We start from the raw sequence: 19487 nt of genomic DNA, 5'->3' as shown, positions 1-19487 counted from the left end.
ACCAATAGAATTACAGGGAGAAACAGATTTAAGTGGAAATTTCTAACACTTCTACCCAGAAACTGTTAGATCAAGCGGTCAGTCAATAAGCAGAAATAAGAGAACCTGAACAACACAATTAATAAATCTAGGCTACTAATTTCAACATATAGATCTTCACACTTAACTTTCATAGAACATTTAGAAAAACAAGTATTAAGGCCATAAAAGATAATTTTTAAAAAAATCAAATGAACAAAGCCTCAATTCAAGAAACTGGAGGGGAATGGAGCAAATCCAAATGAAGGGTTCTCAAACTCCAAAGGCCAAAGTCCATTTTTAGAAGAGTTCTACCAACTGTTCAAAGAACAGTGAATTCCTATCCTATACAAATTGCTTTGAAAACGGGGAAAAGTAAAGCAACCCTGTTTATTCATTAAGCAGCTGAAATCTTGACTCTAAAACCAGGGCATGGAATTACCATCCCATGGAAGTTTCTATATTGTACATACATGCACACATGCATATACATACACACACACACACAGGCACACATATTCAAGTACATTTCACTAACAAATAAGGACCTTGAAAAAGATATTAACTACTTGACTTAACTGTAATAATATATGATTAAATTTATTCCAGGAATGCAAGGCTAGTTTAGTATCATGTTTCCAAAAATATATTTAGTATGTACTTAACAGAGTCGAAGAAAAAGTCAAAAGACTGTCTGAATACATACAGAAAAAAAGGTCATAATAAATCTAAGCAGACACCAAGTTTAATGGCAAGATTTTATATCCATTCCTGGTTAGGACTAGAAATAAGATAAAGATGCTCATGTTTAATGCTAATTGTTTAACACAGTACTGAAAGTCCTGGCCAATGTTATAATGAAATACAAATAAACTTGGTGTGCTGTAATGTGAAAGATTAGAGCTCAAACTGCCATTATTTGCAGACAAGATCTTCTGCCTTTGGGAGAAGAAAAAATTACTATAGTAAGTGTAGCAAGGTTTCTGGACACAAGATCAACAGCAAAAGAAATAAAAAATGAAAATAAATCAACAGCACTCTTCTCTACATCAACAACAGCCAACCTGATAATACAATTAAAAAAAAGATACTATCCACAATAGCAACAGAACTAAAGTATACAGGAATTAACCAAGAATAGACTATGAGAAAAATTTTGTAATAAAAGAGTATGATTTCAATAAATACAAGGATATGGATGAGACAATTTTACATTAAAAGAAAAATCCCCTATCCATGTTAATCAATAGATTCAATGTAACTCCTATCAAAATTTTAGTGCGGGGGGGGGGCCTGTTTTGTTTTGTGAAAACCCCTCTAAACTTACTATCAACCATATGTGGGATAAAGGTCTACATATAATTAGGCCAATCTTAAGAGTGTATTCCATAGGGGAGGGGGGAAGGGTAGAAGAAAGCAAGCTATTACAGGGAGAAACAAATTAATAGAAAGATTAAATTATCACCCTGCTAGATATTAAGACATACTAAAAAGCCATATTAAAAAGAGTGCTGCTCAAAGACAAACATAGGTGTTTATAAGAAAGTGATATGCAATAAAGGTGGTATCACAAATAAATGAGGAAATAATGAACTGTTTAGTGAAGTGTTATAAAAATAAGCTCACTAAAAAAAAAAACCAACAAACAAAAAAAACCCCTGATGCATAGCTAAATACAAAGGTGGCCTCAAGAGGGTTTATTAAAGACCTAAAGATGAAAGAACTAGTCAACAGGAAATGCAGAAGGAACTAGGAAGGACTTCTGAACTTGAAAGAATAAACCACAGGTCAAAAAACTTAAAACACAGAAATTAAGGACTTCTGTTTAAGGGAGAATGCTATGGATAAAGTTAATAAAAATGACAATAGATTACTTACAAAGTCTAAAACTGGTAAGAGATTAACACCTTCAATATACAAAAACTCCTGCAAAACAAGACGGTAAACCCCAGTAGGAAAATGGACAATGAGAGCAACCTAAAAGGCTCACAATGATGAAGAAAAGCTCAAAACTCATTAGACAACAAAAGTACAAATAAAACAAAATAAGCCTGCACCTCTTAGATTGGTAAAAACAAAAAACCCATAAAGCTGAATGATGCCAACTGCTGGCAGAGATACAAGGATGAAGGTTGCCTTCATGCATTGGACAGTCATTCTAGAAAGCAAGCTGAGAAGTACTAAAAGCTTGCATACCCTGTAACTAACAATCCCACCAGTAAATACATATCCCCCCAAAATTCTTACAGTTCTTTAAGAAGGCATGCGAAAAGAGGACCATTACAACGGAATTTGTGTTGATGGAGCTTAGAAGCAATCAAGATACCCATCAAAGAAAAAGCATATTAAAAAAAGCATGTAATAAAACATGGTGGACACAAATCACTGTAAGTGACAACATTCAGAAGCTAAAAACTACTGATGAGAGATTACATACAGATAGCAACATGGATGGCTCTTAAAATCATAACAATTATAAGCAGAATAAGATATACGGGCTATTGCAAATGATTCATAGGACCAGTGAAATAAATAAGAAATCTGTATTTCTTCTAATTCTGTGCATTTCTAGCAAACCTCCAAACAAATCTCAGAAATGGTTAAGATCAGTGTACTTTTCCTGTGGAGAGGAGTCAAACTTCAAAACACCAACTCTAAATTGGTGGTACTCAGCAAAATTTTTAAATTCCCAAAAATCCTATACTAGATACTAACAGACATTAGCTTTCCACTATTACATATCTAAGTCCTAGATGGTCTTAAAAAGATACACCTGCAATGTTGATTACAGAAGGCTAAATAAGGACTACAGAAAAGAAGAACTTGTACCTTTCAATGTATCCTGTTGGTGTTTCTACCAGACCATCAAGTCTTTCTTGAAGGGCTGCAAGAATCTGAGGATTTTGCATCATCTGAACAGTCAGCTGACGCGCTTAAAAAAAAAAAAGGGCATCGAAAGGATTTTATGAAAATATATTATGCTATTTTAATAGGACAATCCAATCATGAAGGTTTCCTGACTAGCCCATAATTCATTGGTCTGAGTAGAGATGGGCAGCAAGCTGAGGAAAATCCACTCTAGGAAAACCTGACATTCAGGAAAAGTTCAGATTCCTAATGATCTTAACACACGCCATTTCTGAAGACCATTGCCACAACTACTATTAACAATAAATATCCTTTCTCTTCCTACTGTCTTGTGTTTCATCCACCTTACATTTTTAAGAAGCTCAAAGCTTCACCCAGATGCCTACCTATGACTCTAGCTAACACTTTGAAGGCAGACAACACATTATCGGAAGTACAGTGACAGTTTCCACCCTGGGAGAAAGACTGTGGAGTAACCTAAATGTTTGTTTGATGTTTATAGTATAGTATATTTCTGTTTATCAGAATAAAGTTAATAGTTGAGACAATCAAGGTTGTAACTAAAGCCAAACAAAACGTGGTTGTTAATGGTGTCTAAAAATTATACTCAATCCAAAACCAGATTTAGGCAAAACAAATTATTTTGCTATTATCATCTCCTCGTCAATAGACATTACACAAAAATGACATGAATTTTCCCAGTTATGTTCTTAAAGGTCAATTCCTAATATTAATTTGATTACTGGATGATGTACAGTTATGATAACCAACATGCCTTTAGAAATGTCAATACTGGCCACTAAGGATACCGACCTCTGTATCTTTTAAGACAATGCTGCAAGATGAAAGCTGAAGCTAAAGTTCAGTAGTCTTTTCACAATTAATCTCCCTCTGACTTAACAATGGAAAGCTCAGTCATCTAGTACTTTAATATTCTCAGCCCATACCTATAGGGCATAACCTAAAGCAGTACAATTCCCCCCCTACCATCACTACACCTCACCCTTTACAATTATTTGCTAAAAAAAGTATGAGTGATTTTTGTTTACATTTAATAAATGTCTTTTTTGTCATCTGGGTGGGAAGGATTAAAAGAGGTTGAAATACACAAATGTTTTCTACATATGAAATACTGAATATTTCCAGTAAGTCTAAGCTGTTTAGAACGACCACCAAAAACAACTCCCACCAACACCTGTAACATTTCTAAATTCAGACAAAACTCATGGGCAGCTGTTTGACACAGTTATGCCATGTCACTCCAGCATTAGAAGGCATACAGAGTAACTTCTGATAGGTCACTAACTATATTCATACCTTCCTCCCTTATTACCACTCTATCTCCATCTCCCTCTTCCCCTCCTTTCTTCCCCCCACCCCAACATACACAAATTGTTACTGAACTAGAGGTATGGGTCGCATGGGTAAAGTGTCTAGACAAGGATCCAAAAGGGAACAGTATTTGTTACTACCCTCTAGAAGACATGTGCCAGCAATCACTGGCTCCTGAAGTAATTTAAAGTAATACCTTTGATTTTTGTTTCTTCACCAGTTTCTTCTTCTTCTACTTCTTCAACATCATCCAAATCTTGATCAAGTTCAGACTGTTCTTTGCTACAATATCATAGTATCACACCAAGGTTCAAATGTACCAATTACCAAAAAATAGATAAAAAATTATAAAAAACTTCAATTCATTTTCTAGGTTAATATGCCTCTTTCAAAAATATGAAATAGGAAAATTCCAAAGGTAATTCAGTTTTCTTTCTAACTTCATATATAAACAAGCACAAACTGGAAGTACGTAAAATTTCATTTAAAAGCACATGGTCAAATATAAAATTTCCATTTTAAGCTAATTTTCCCCCAAGATTTTATTTTTAAGTAATCTCTAAACCCAATGTGGGGCTCAAACTAAGAATGTAACACCCCAAGATCAAGAGTTGCATGCTCCACCGACTGAGCCAGCAGGGGCCCCTCTATTCCAACCAAGCTTTAAAAATGTGGTTTGACAGTGTTGGTTCCCGGAACGTGAGGTCAGGAAGTATGTGCTCTTTACCCAATATCCACTGCTTTCACTCTTCTTGGTAACAGCACCCTGATTTTATATGAGATGGCAATATACCAAGCTTTTAAAAATCTACATTTCCCAGCCTACCTTTTAGCTAGGTGTGGTTATGTAACTCTGGATGATGAGTTAAAAAAGCAAAATGTATAGAATTTTGAGTAAGCCTCCTTTATAGGACAGTGGACAGCTGGGAGGCCTTTTTGATCTTGCTCCCTTCACAGAATAGGGATGTGATGACTAGAGTTCCAACAGCCATGCTGGACCAGGAGGCATCCTAGAGAATGAAAGTCAACAGAATGAAGGGAGTTTGGAAGAACAAGGATCCTGGATCCCTGATGGCTATGGGGCAATCACATCAGCCTGTACTCACTATCTTTGGACTTTCCTCCTTTTTCTTTACTTCATAGTGGAGATGGGCAAAAAGTTAAGACGTGAGTCTACTTCATACTGAGAGCAAAGCCAGGAGGATGGCACCATTGAAAGGAAAAAAGTAGTAAGATAACACTCTCCCCATTTCATCTTAAAAATCTAGTTTTTGCACATGAAATTACAATGAGAATTAAAAAGGGAAAATAAGGTTATCTAAGTCAACATATAGGTCTTCATATAATTCCTTGTGTGATTTTACATTTTAGTATTTGGTTTACAGATTTAGTCACGTTTATGTTTAGAAATAGCATCTGAAGAATTAACTTTCATATAGAGACAAATACTATCTAATTTTCATATAAGAACAAATACAGAAAAGGTCAACTGTATTCTGCCAGCAAAATTTATGTTCCTGTAAACTAAGGAGAAAAAACTCAGCCTTCCCGTCAGAAACAATAGACTGTTTCTGAAATTATCTTTGATTTAGTATAAACTTAAGCATACTTAGATTTAAGGGCCATTAACTAAAGATCACATAGCACAGCTGTTCCTCCAGTGTGATTTTAATCATTTAATGAACATCTACATCTTAAGGCTTTAGAACAGGGGTCCACAGACTATGTCACATGGTCAAATACAGCCCACTATTTTTGTAAATAAAACTTTATTGGAACACAGCCACGTAAGTTTATGTACTGTCCATGGCTGCTTTCACACTACAACAGCAGAGTTGAGTAACTGCAACAGAGACTATATGGCCCCAAATGCCTAAAATATTTATAATCAGGTCATTTATACAGAAAGTCTGCTGACTCCTCCTTTAAGGAGCAAGAATCCTCCCTCCCTCCCACCCTCCTAGGGCTGACAGCCATCTAAAATTAAATAAGGGGATGGTGGGGAATCAAGCAGTCACAACCAATTTATTCTTTTAAGTTTAAAACAAAATGAAGTTTCAAGGTTAAGATGGCAGATTGCACATACTCCTCTGATCGTAATCCTTCCAAAATCTCTACTAAAATTACGATAAAAGGGTTTTTTTTAAACAGACAAACATTAAAGGACAGGAAGACAAGAGCAGCAACAGCAACGTCATTGAGAACTGAAATCTATAACAGTCGGAAAAGCTGAAAACTAGACCAAACACAGAATCAAAAAGGACACTTCTGGAATTTGGGCTGGGGGAGAAAATAGGGAGGACTAAACAAAAACTGATAAAGCAGTTAAATCCCCAAGATTCTCTCCCTCAATCCAGCAGCATAGCAGTTTCTTCTTTGGAAAGGGTTAAACTAAGAGCTCAGACTATAAGACCACAGATACAGCCCAAAGTCTCTCAGATATAAGGACTGTATCACGCTAGAATGTTGAATGTAATGGAGAGACCCTTCCCTGGCCACCTTTTCCCAATTTGGATTCCACAACACTGAAAGCCAGATCTTTACCCAGATACTCTTCCTTGGGGTATCTGACCAGCCCAGAAAAAAAACATCCTTCTGACAATGGGGATTCTCACAATAAACAAGCACCCTGATGACCTTACATTACAATCTAAATTAAAGGCCTCCCTCCACCCCACAACACTCAAATTCTCTAATCAACTTTTTTCTTAAACATCTCTCAACTGCATGTTCTCCCCCACCCCAATCTTAGTGAGCAGACAACCAAGTATTACCTCCTATTTGAGAAAATGCTTTTACATGGAAACGAAAACAAATAGGGGAAAGAAAAATTTAAGAGCAAACATACAGGGGAAAAAACATCCAGAGAAAAGATATTACAATTCAGAGAAAAGACATTACAATCAATGAAATAGGAACAAGATGCTATAAAAAACAGGAACAGAGAATAAAGACACTCCTGAAAACTATACAACAGAAATTTAGAAACTCAATACAAGAGCTGAAAGATAAAATTTCTTCAGCTTTGCCCAGAAAGAAGAGCAAAGAGATAAAGATGGAAAATAAGACAAAAGATAATTAGAAGAACAAGTTCAACATATAACATAATAGGAGGTCCAGAAAGAGAAAACGGAAATAAGACAATCAACAAAATAAGTCAAGAATATTCCCCAGAACTGAAAGCCATCGAGTTGCCAGACTGAAAGGGCCCACCACTGAATGCCTAACACAAGAAATTTTAAAAATACATATAAACAATGTGAAAATTTCAGAACTCTGAAGCCAGAGTGCTTCCAGAAATATATATGTTTAAAACAAAAAGTGTCACATACAATGATCAAGAATTATAATGACTTTGAACTTCAACACAGCAATATTGGAAGCCAGGTGGTAATGAAGCAATGCCTTCAAAATTCTGAAGAAAGAGGATTCCCAAATGAGAATTCTACACTCAAACTATCAAACATAAGGATAGAATTGTCATTTTCAGTCATTTATCTCAAAATAATTTGTTTCCCTTGTACTCTTCCAAGAAAGTATTAAAGAACCAAAAAAGAAAATTACATGGGATACAGCAAATAGCAAACCCAAGAGAAGCAGCAAAAGGAAACCCCAGGAAGATAATAAAATAGAACCACAATGATAGCTATATAATCAAGGTTAAGCAATCCAGATTGGAGCAGTAATAAAGGAGGCAATCACTTTGAAAACCATTAACACTAAAATACTTGCTCCCATTCTTTTTAAGCATGGAAGAATTAGCCAAATTCTTCTATGTACTTGAATGTGATGCCCCTGTGCTAAATTTTCCTGCCTTCCCACCTCCATGCTCTGCTGCCTACAACCTGCGGATGGTCGTATCGTACCCCTAAATCCATGTCCAAGTGTTGTTTTAACCTACCCCTAAGTTGTGTGAAATCATAAGCAACAAACAATGCAGCTCACCCATTCTCCCTTACCGTATTTCTGCAAAACATCCATCCACACTAGAACCCTGCCAGAAGTCAACTTTATTAAACTGATCTTTCTAGAGTGTATGACCTTGCCCAATAAATTCTTCAGGAAAGTTGAAGCTAGACTGTGACCCAGATAATCTTTTTGATTTTGGTTTTTTTTCCTACCTTAGAGACTTCAACTGATAGTGGTAATACTGCTTTTCTTTTTAAACACAGCTAAGTTTGTGACTGCTATTCAGATTTTCAAAATTAAACACTGTTTAATGTGCAGGTGTTAAAACTCTTAAAAAAAAAAAAAAAGGAATGATTTAGACAAATGCCAAGACAGTGCTTACACGTCTGGAGAGGAAAGTTGGAGGATGCAATGGAGAAGAGGGACACTGGGCTTCTAATAGTAATGTTTTACTTTTAAAAACTCATAAATTATAAGTATCCTATTACTCTTTAAACTCTATATATAGATTTCATATACTTTTTATCTTGTATGTATGACACCCTAATACGGAAGTAGTAATTACCATACATGTATGGTAAAAATGAATTCTGCAAATATTTCTGATTCATTACTGTGCTCAGCACATTCCTAAGAATAAACACTGGCAAATGGTTTACTGTATTTAAGACAATGATTATATATACTATATTTTATCTTGGATACACTGTACCCAACTATTCTAACAGCAGGTACTAAGCATCAGTCTTTACCATACATTTTTATAATATGTTATTATTATGACTATTAATTACATCACAGAACAAAGTGAAGCCAAATCTCTGGGAAAAGAAAAAAAACAAACAAAAAAACCAACTATCTAGCACTTACTTGTCAATGTCTGCCATGTTGTAAGAATTCCAAATATCTATGGAGAGAAATGTCAGTGTTAACAAAATATACATGTATAATGTATTTAAAACCATTAAAAATATTTGATGCCCAAACCCTTTAAATCAGTAACACACTGAGAATCATCACACGGAGGAATGTATACCCCCATTAAAAATACATCAATGTTAAGAAGAAAAATCGTGGCACATGTATATGGACTTTCATACTAGCCCCCAAAGTAATTTTTCAGAGGATACTGCTAAAAATAAGCAAGTTATTACTAGGCTTTTAGAATCTACCATGTAAGGACATTTTTTCATAATAGCACTGCTGGTAAAGAATCTGATGTATGCTAGTATCACAGAAAAGGAACAATACAAGAGTTATTCAAATTCCTTTAACAACTACAAATGGTCAATTTTTGCTTAAATTTTTAGACTACTTAGTACCTCACAGAACCCACTTCATTTTTACCAGTATTAATTCTTACCAAATTCATGTTAAAAAGCCAAAATCTGCCACCATTATGCCTCTGGAGATCTTTCTAAAAAGTTTAATAATCCTACCAAATGTCAGTCCTTTAAGCAACTTAATGACAGTTTTAAAGCTCTGGGTCCCAATCTATATCAAGTAAACCTTCCCCATCTCTTCAAATGTACATGTTTTATCACAGGTAAGGACCACACCCCCAGGTTACCCTGGATATGCTGTCATATTGTCAACAAACTTGGTTACCTGACATCAATACTGTTAGAACTGATCTGGAGAATATCCTAAATTCTTTCCCACTATAGACAGATTAGTATTGACTTAGAGAATACTGCTTTTAGAAAAAGAAAACTGAAGGTAAAACGTGTTATATTCAGGCAGGAAAATGACTAATGCCACATGTAATGAATGCACAGACTACCAAAAAAAATAATCTAAATCAAGCTTAGGATCCCACATTAAAATCAAGTTTTTATCTTTTAGTAATTAAAACCACAGACTATTAGTAACTCTCAGAATGCTACAAGATGTGATTCCTCATCTCAACATGTTTTATATGATTATTACTTGAATAGTTAAGAAGAGTTACTGATTTCAGCAGTCAAGTGCTAATATGTGGAATATTATTACTGATCTAACATCCATCCTTTGAACAAATTGTGAAGAAAATATTTCTTCCTAATAATGTATCCTATTCTACTTTAAATTTTTTTTTTGCTTTAAATAATTTCTAATAGCACTGATAAATTTTTCTGGTGATGCTGGGTAATTTACAAAATTAACAAAATACTTAGCAAACAATTATGAAGAAATATTAATTCAAAAATAAAAATATTGAATCTTAATCATCAAAGAAATGCAAGTGGAATTCTAGTTTGTCTATCAAATCAGCAAGGTTCTTCTTTCAATGCAGGGAAAACGGTGGTGAACATGCATTCTTAAATGTGGTTTGTGTTCCTATAAACTATTTTCTCTCTGGAGACTAATTTGGCCATAGTAATATCAAAAACCTTAAATGTGTGTATCTCCAGCTTTAGTTATATTCACTTGTGAGCCTCTAACATGAAAAAAAATACTATGAATCTAAAGGCTTATGCTTTTCATGTTTGCCTAGAAGGTTCTTCCAAAATTCAGTTAACATAACCTTTGGCTCTTAGCTCAAAGCTTTACTTTTTCAGAGAGGCTTCTCCAACCTGTACATTCTGGCTAAATAAGATTTCTTGGTTATACACACCTATAAAGCCCCATTTCTTTCCATCGTAAGATGTCTCAAGTTTGTAATTACAAATTAGTGTGATTATTTGACTAAGCTCTATCTTTCCCAACTAATCACAGCACAAGATTCGTATTACAGGGATTATATGTGCTTTTGCCAATCGCTGCATTGCATCCTTCAGAGCAGTAATACATAAAGCTTATAGATAGAGGGAGCAGCTACAAGTACTTATCTCATCAAAAATAAATTCAGTATTAGCATGGAATGTGCATACAATGAAATGCTTTGCAGCAAAAAATGAAGCAGATATGAAAAAGCACAGGGCTTATGGCAAAATCCAATCTGGACAGGAATATATCTATATCTATCTATCTATCTATATATATATATTCTGCCACATCTTTGCATCCTTCATATACATATATGAACATGCATGCTCATGCACACACTTTACGAATAAGGCATTTCTGTACAGATACACCAGAAACCTAATAGTAATCACCTGTAAGAAAAGACTGGGAGAAATGAGAACTTACATTTCATTCTGCATTATTTGGCTTTCCCATATACAAGTACATTTTGCTAACGTTTTGGAACTTGCTCGGTTGAATACAGTCTAGTAAGTCCAGCAATTATCAAAAATAAAAAACTCCCGCCAAAAACTTTTAAATTCAGATTTTTCTAACATTTTAACATGTACTCAGAAGAAAGGCTACACTGCGACCTTCCCTGTTCATTTCATGGGGTCACATTTAGAATTCAAACTCTTATATAAAATTCTTTTGACTCTTTATTAAAGATGATTCAAGACAGAACAGGATGGCATTTACTTCTTCAGAGATACCCTCTCCAATCTGCCCTGCCCACTCTAGCTAAATTAGATTTCTTGGCTATACACACTTCCGTTTTTTAAAGCAGGCCTAATTTTGTAGTCAGATCATTTGGGTTGACACCAGCTTTGTAAAAATCTAGCTCAGGCAAACAACTTCTGGTCTTATTCACCATCTACAAAAATACAAAAAAACTGTTTCTTCATTGGATTGCTCTTGTTAAGACGCAAATTCATAAAAGACTTAACTTGTGTTTGATAACTACTGAACGTTCAAATAAACAAGCTTTTTAGTTCTGTTTTTAATTATCTTAGCACAGGGTCAATATTTCTGCAAAATAATTAGCTGAGATGACTGTTAAAATGTATAGACTAACCAGTAAATGTGCCATGGTAACGTTAAATGTTAACATTAAGGAAAACTGGGTAAGGGGCACATGGGAACTCTACAGGAGTTATCTCTACAACTTTTCTATAAATCTAAAATTACAAGTAAGTTCATTTAAAAGAGAGAGATTAATTCCCATGCCCAGATTCTGAAACAAGAGGTCTGAGAGTGGACCCAAAAATCTCCATTCTAAACAAGAAACCCAGCCCCTGAGGCACGTGGTTCTCAGACAATCAGATCACAATGAGAAAACACAGATTTCAGTTAATACCTCCATTAGTTTTCTGTTTTTGTTTTTTACTGCACTCAACATTAAATAAAACCAATGAGAATTTTTATTTATCAGACATGAAATTGCTTTCTAAGAGATATGAAGAATTTCCGTTCCTGGTAGTGACAAACTAAATTATGCAAACCAACTCTGTATAAAATAATTCCAAGTCCAAAATAAATATTTGCTAAAATCTTAAAAGCAAGGTTTTAACTACCGAGGTAAAATCAAAAGCCCCAGACCTATCCAAGATGGGAAATCTTTACAGCAACCCTCCACATTAAGCAGGAACCCCCCAAGTGCTATATTCTCAGGGATAATAAACCAGTTCTCTTGGACAAATAAACTAGAAATCACTTATCAGTGTTGTCCCAAAACCTCAAGCCATGAGCTTAAAATGGTCTGCCTGATAGTGTTCCTAAGCACCTACATATCCAAATGTGAAAGGCACCTTCATCCTAGACCTCCAATAATTTATACAAGTAGTTTTCAAGAGCAATAAGGGCAACAGAAATACAACAAAAATCTGTCCCAAAGACTTAAATATTGTCAAAAGTACTGTAAATTTATAAACATAAACACTGACAAATGACAACCATGCTTACTGAGTTTGAAAATACAGTGTCTGCAGAAGCATCTGCAAAGAACAGCCATCTATTAAAGGTGATACAACAAATTTAGCAAAGAATTAAATAGAACTTCGAGAAATAAAAATAATGTAAATCAAACAAATGAGCAGGTTTATCAGCAGACTAAACACAGCTGGAAAGATAATTAAGCGAGGGATGCAAGCTTAGAATAATCTTCCAAAATATGGCAGAGACTAAAAGAGAGAAAACACTAATGTTAAAAGATATTTGAGGATACAATAGAGTCTAACAAAGATTTAATACAAGTTCTAGGAGTTAGAGGAGAGAATGCACAAAATATTTGAAAAAAAAAAAAATCAAAAGCTAAGAATTTTCCAGAACTGATGGAAGATAGCCCTACAAATCCCACCAGAACTGATGGGAGTTAGCCCTACAAATCCCAATCAGAATAAATAAAAAAGAAACCTACACTTAGATATATCAGTGAAAAGGCAAGACATTAAAGACAAAGAAGTCACCTGAAAATCACAGAGAAAAGACTCAGGTTAAAGCTATAAAAGACAGCTAGCTATCTTCTCTTCAATAGACACCAAAAGACAAGAGAGTCTTCAATGTGGTGAAAATAGCCAAGGATCTTAGAATATTATACCCAATTAAAACATCTTCTAAGAACGAATGTGAAACAGGTTTTCTGGAAAAAACGCCTCCAGCACTCTAATAAATTCTATTAAGTATATTCTTCAGGCAGAAGGCAAGTGATCCCAAATAGAAGAACTAATTTCCAAGAAGAAATGAGGGGCAAAAAGGATAACTGCATATATCTAAATAAACATTTTTAAGTATCACCGCGTAGTGCGTTAAAAAATTAAAACTACCACAACAGGAAGTCAACGGTGAAGGTAAATCAACTAAAGGCTCCCACTAAAAAGTGTCAGGCAGGATTTAAGAAAATCCAACTACATCCCATTTATAAGAAAGGTATCTATAACATAAGGATATATAGTTTCCAAGTAAAATATAGCCCTAACCAAAAGAAAGCTGGTATCACTGTATTAACATCAAAAAATAGTTTAAGGATAAGCATTACTAGAAATAAAAAGATCACTCTATAATAAAAGAGTGAATTCATTACCCAGTATATGTAATGTGCAGAAGATCTCAAAGACATGATTCATAATGTGACTGAAGGCAAATCTTAAACCTGAGAACTTGTACACAAAAAGAAATCTTCCACTGAAGAAGTGGAAACAAGTCACCGAATCAAACCACAAACTGATTATATTTTGTGCTCTCGTAGTAGTTAGATGTCCAGACATGTGTTATCAAAAGCTTCCCGCCATTCCAGAAAACCTGACTCTGAGTAAGTTCTCCTGAGAACTAATGAGAAGAAAGCTAACACTTATGAAGCCTACTCAGTAAGGGACTATTACAGGCTTTCCTCCTATCTGCAGATAAAATACTAAGCAACTTGCTCAGCAACACACAAATGGTAAGAACCTAGTAATTAAAATCTGACTTCCAAAACCCATGTGGAGTCCACTATCATCCCAAAAACCAAAGTACCTGCTCTATCAGCCTACTATTACATAGATTATACAGCAATACACTAGCTGATATTCCTTTACATAAAATGACTTACTTCGTGGGGAAACAACCAGTCATTAAAAATTACAAATGTTTTAAAGAGTTCAAGGGAACCAATAATAACCCAAAGATAAGTTTTCCCTTTACCTGAGACCTCACATCTCCCGCCAAATTAAGTAAATCTATTTTTAAGACACTGCTGTTCTATTAATAATGTTTTCAGTGGTCCAGGGGCTCAATACTTTATTTGGCTCCAACACAACCTCATAGTTAGAATATCCTATTCTTTACGCTCACTTTTTCAATTCTGGGGTGTCAATAGCCAACTTGGAACTGACTTCTTAAGAGTCCCAAGCAAAATGGACTCCTATTTGAGAACACCACATACCTTCTAGTCCAAGGGAGCTCATTATCTAGATTATCATCTCATCCAAAAGCACATAAACATACCTGGGTTGGAGTGAAAATCCGTTGAAAATTCAACCAGCAGTAACAAACAAAACCAATTTATTCACATGAGGGGGAGGGGAATTACACACACACCCACCCACCCCAGACAAAAAGCTTAGGAGCCATCACTCAACTATACGTAAACAAATTCCATATCGGAAGAAGACTCCCTGACCATAAATACTGTTGCTTTTCCTTAGAGCGCAGTGGAACCCAAGCAAGTATGCTTCTGAATTCCAACCTGATGTATAGCATAACAGTTTAAATCAAGGGAACTACCGGGTGGCTGGGAGATAGACACTGGGGAGGGTATGTGCTATGGTGAGCACTGTGAATTTTTTAAGACTGTTGAGTCACAGACCTGTACCTCTGAACATACATTATATGTTAAAAAAAAAATAGTAGGAAGGGAAAAATGAAGGGGGGGATATCAGAGGGAGAGACGAACCACGAGGGACTATGGACTCTGAAAAACAGAGGGTTCTAGAGGGGAGAGGGGTGGGGGGATGGGTTAGCCTGGTGATGGGTATTAAAGAGGGCACTTACTGAATGGAGCACTGGGTGTTATATGCAAACAATGAATCATAGATTACTACATCAAAAACTAACGACGTAATGTAAGGTGATTAACATAACAAAATTAAAAAAAAAAGTTAATGAAAAGTTTTCCCAGGGCCACAAAATGTGACTTAAGAGCCACATACCTAAACAATGTAAATTCCGATTTCTTTCACCAGAGGTACAGACTTTTAAATCTCCAACATTAAAAAAATGTTTTTAGCATATAGTTAAAAAAAATACAAAAGCCTCATCATAACTCATCATTGCTCAGTTATTGGAGAAGTCCTTTAACTGCTCTGTATTTCAGTTTCCACATTAAAATGCTGATACTACCTACTTCTAGGAGCATTAGTTAATAACATAGAGTAATTTGTGCTCTTACATTATTTACTCCTGTTATGTTCTTCTGTACCCTTTACCTTAGAAAATAAGTGTAATTAATTAAATGTAATAGGTTAATTAAATGTAATTAATAGGCTCTTCAAATTACAGCCCCCTTTCCCAATAAAAATTAAAAGGTACAAAATTTTTGAACAAACAAAAATGTATCAAATCATGTAGCATAAAAGGCAGAGTTGGTAACCGAAAGTACAGAGGCCACTTCGGATGGCAAGTGCAGTAATGTGATCTAGTGGTCTGGTATCAATGTACTAAACAACTTACAAGGATGGGTGAAAGCAACAACGCTCACCTTTCTAAACCCTATTCTGCCCAGCAAGGAGGACTTCTTACTCAGATGAAATCAGTATGAAATGCCACTTAAAATCACCATTAAACAGGTCCTTCATGTAAAGAATGTTATAAATACTACTCTGTCCCCCGCTTTTTCTTTACAGCATTCACCACAATTTAACATTTTATATCTAGCTAACCAATATGCTTGTTTTGCTCTTGTTATGGCCAAATAGATGCTAAAATATTTACTCAAAGAATCAAGTAACACAAATAATTACAGGTTTGATTAGACTTGAGGATCTGAATGGACTGATTGTCAGTTTTCAAAACTGATCAGGATTCATCCTCTCTAATCTTATTTTAACATTTCAAACTTAGAACCAAGTAAAAAATGAGCGAAGATGTAGTATTTGATTTTGATTTCTTCACCCTTTGAAGTCAAACAGATTTTGCCTCCTTTAGCCCCTTTTCCTACAAAAAGGCTGTTTTTAATATAATTTTGGGGGTTTAGAATCCAGTTAGTAACCTGGAGACAATATAGGCAAACTGAATAAGTAATAAAATGACCAATAGCATTTTGGATTAAATTAATTCTGGTACAAGTGTTGGGTTTTGGTTGTTTTTTTAAATCTCTAGAGGACAAGAACAGTCATATGCCACATTTAACATTAGCTTCATATTTTTGTCAATAGGCCCAATATCAAAAATAGGTACTTTGCAACAGATAAAATTTACAGATTTTTCAAACTGGTATGAAATCTTTTAAAGTTGTATTTATCAAATTAACGTAACACTGATCTGATATGATAATCTATGAAGTCAAGGTTTCATGACCAATGTTTGATTCTATCTATCCTCCAAAGGACCAGTCTTCTTAGAAGTAAATTAAATTGCACATTTTAGATTTGGACCATTAATTTGAACTCTTAATTTTTTTAAATTTTTACTTAATTTGAACAACTTCCAACAAGCATGAGACATACCAGAAGATCACAGTAAACCTTATTTACCTCAACAGTTTAAAACAAGTTATTTTATATAGATTTTCCCCTTATCCAAAGGTAACGTGTATTACTTCCTAAGTAAAGTAAGTACAGAAGTGTTAATGTAGGCTGACAAGAAAATAGGGCTTAAATATTAATTTTAAAAGATATTTTGAGGCTACCTATTTCCAAAAAACAGCAAATTCCGTTTTACAGCTCTTCTGAAACCAGGCAGACAGTGTTAGGAGATTTTAAAGGGCAGTCCTTACAGAACTAATTACTAATCCTTTTTAAGACAGCGATGATCTAAAATAGGGGCTCCTTGAGGACATTACGTGCTGGGTTCATTCTTTCTGTACTCTCAAAGCCTAGACCTCCCAAACAAGACCGCACTCCCCAGGCTCCCTTCTCTGCCTCCTTTTATGAGTAGTAGGGGCATTGACAAGACAACAGGCTACAAACTTGGCCCATTAAGTGTACATTAATGCCTCATTTCCACCCATACTTCCTCCACCCAGCCCCTACTCATCTTAAAAACAAAACAACTACTTAAGTAATCTATTCTGGGAAATTCAATAAAGGAACCAATTTGTAAGAATGTGAAAGAAGTCCTAACAGAATTAAAGACATTTCAGGCCAAATCGTTTATTTTCATCTTAAAACCGTTTACAGGATTAGATTAATTAGGATCAATTCTCCCCAAATAATGAAATCCTGGTCAAGACACCCATCTAAATTCTAACTGTACTGGAGGTACACAAAACAATCATGTGTTAGTAACAGCTAACACGACCCCTTTACAAGCGTTAATGCTTTAAAATCCTAGCAGTAGAGGCCATGCTTCACCACCCATCTCCTAACATTCATACTTTCCTCTGATACCAATAAAAAGATTTAAGACCAGAGAGAAGCAGGTAGGAGTTTGAAAGCCAAAGGCTAGTCTTATTTACCGTTAATTTCCAAATGCCACCATCCCTACAACTCTCAGTAAAGTGAGGACAACCCAGACCTCGGTCTCCAGTCAAGCCCAGGCGGCGGCCACGTGTCTAGGGAAGCCGCCGGGGTTTCCCCTCCCAGCCCGTCGCCGCCTCCAGTGGGCGGAGAGCCCAGGAGCCTCGCAGCCTCCCCGCCCCCTCCAGGCCTCGTCCCTACACATCCCCTCCCTCCCATCGGAATTCGCAGCCTCCGCCGTTCTCTCCATCCCCCAGCGGCCTCCCTCCGGGGATTATTTTTGAGGAAGCGGGGGCGTCGAGGAAGCGGTGGGCTGCGCCCTCGAACCCGGCCCGCACCCCGGGCGCCCTAAGGAGACAGCCGCTGTGGACCGGGAGGTGAAACCGCGGCCTCGCTCCCGTCCGCGCGTAGAAGCCGGTGGGGCTCAGGGAACCTCGGCGCACACTAGCACGGACCCCGGGCCTCGCAGGCCGCACCGAACCCCGCGTCCCCTCAGCCGTTCCCGAGTAAAGCGCCAGCCAATCCCGGAGGCCCTCTCAGGCTACGGGGACGAAACTCCGCGGACGGCTCAGGCTCCGGCCTCACTGGACGACCCGGGAGGCCCCGAAGGCCAGCGGCCCCCAATCTTATTTCCCCGTCCCTTCCCTCCGCGCAGGCCGCCTGACCGACTCTGCGTTCCCCTTTCCCTTTCAGACCCCCATCCGTTACCGGTGGCTAGCACGGGGAGCCAGGCGGTCGGAGCTGCGCAGGCAGTGACTCAGGGCGGCGGCGGGAGGAGCAGGAGGCGGCGCCGCGAGCAGATGGCGCTAAAAAAAGACCCGAGAGCCCGCCGCTCGCGCTCATATACAATTAGCGTCAGCACGTAGGGCCCGCTCCGCCGCCCCCCCAGGCCTTGCCGTCTCCTAGCAACGCGAGCGGGAGGCGGGCCCAGCACAGGTTGCCTAGCAACAGAACTGTCCTTCTTCCCCGAAGACCTCCACACCCTCCGCGCGGTGCTTGGGGTCCTAGGGTTCCCGCCTCCGCCCCCTGCTACGCGCCGCGCCATCTCTTCTCTCCCCGCTGCACATGAAAAGAAATCACAACCCGTTAGGTTCCCGGGAAGCTCCCTGACCCGCTCGCCTCGCCCCTGGCCCACCTCGTCCTCCTCGGCCTGGTGCAGGGAGGCGTGAGGGCGGGGTGGGGCAGCTACCGCTTGTCCTTATCCCGGCCGAATTCCTTCAACTCCCCGGTCCCCGGTAACCATTTTCCCTCCCCGCCCATATTTTCCCCTAAGAACAACAGTTCTTTCCTCCTGACCACTTTGGCGGCGTCTTTTGCAGGTTTTGCGTCTCCTAACTTGGTGGGTCTCAGTGGCTTCCGGGGCTGCCTCCTCATCCCTACCCCTCCATCCTTTTACCTAACGTGCGATCCCCCATTTCTATTTAAGTTCTTTTGATGGATGAAAATGGCAATGTTTGTTTATTCTCTGAATGCTTTATAATGAGGGCACTGTTGTTTCAT

The 19487-nt window shown here is 37.3% G+C and overlaps 1 protein-coding gene and 1 long non-coding RNA gene across 12 annotated transcripts in view; one reads left to right on the top strand and one right to left on the bottom strand.

The window, feature by feature from the left end:
- Positions 1 to 18837, bottom strand: part of NAP1L1 (nucleosome assembly protein 1 like 1) — a 32746-nt gene extending 13909 nt beyond the window's left edge. For 2 of the 11 annotated variants that reach the window (XM_073900627.1, XM_025882973.2), the window contains exons 1-4: positions 18696 to 18834; positions 8998 to 9034; positions 4415 to 4500; positions 2848 to 2950 (exon numbers count right to left, since the gene is read on the bottom strand). In XM_073900627.1, coding sequence (XP_073756728.1) covers positions 2848 to 2950; positions 4415 to 4500; positions 8998 to 9014 — 206 coding nt within the window. In that variant the 5' untranslated portion in view covers positions 9015 to 9034; positions 18696 to 18834. Of the gene's footprint in view, positions 1 to 2847; positions 2951 to 4414; positions 4501 to 5044; positions 5229 to 8997; positions 9041 to 17986; positions 18074 to 18695 lie in introns of those variants that run through there. The other 9 variants (XM_073900630.1, XM_073900631.1, XM_073900629.1 and 6 more) reach the window with 9 other exon arrangements.
- A 104-nt stretch (positions 18838 to 18941) lies between these two features.
- LOC141374102 (uncharacterized) overlaps positions 18942 to 19487 on the top strand; it is a 67488-nt gene continuing 66942 nt past the window's right edge. The window contains exon 1 of the long non-coding RNA XR_012380689.1: positions 18942 to 19326. This is a non-coding gene — a long non-coding RNA (uncharacterized lncRNA). The remainder of the gene's footprint in view (positions 19327 to 19487) is intronic.

Source organism: Callorhinus ursinus, unplaced genomic scaffold (genome assembly GCF_003265705.2).
Source record: "Callorhinus ursinus isolate GAN/ISIS: 27379988/994484 unplaced genomic scaffold, GSC_fseal_2.0 scaffold14, whole genome shotgun sequence".
NCBI lineage: Eukaryota > Metazoa > Chordata > Mammalia > Carnivora > Otariidae > Callorhinus > Callorhinus ursinus.
The sequence above is the reverse complement of the archived record's forward strand: the minus strand, read 5'-3'. Positions and strand labels throughout refer to the sequence as shown.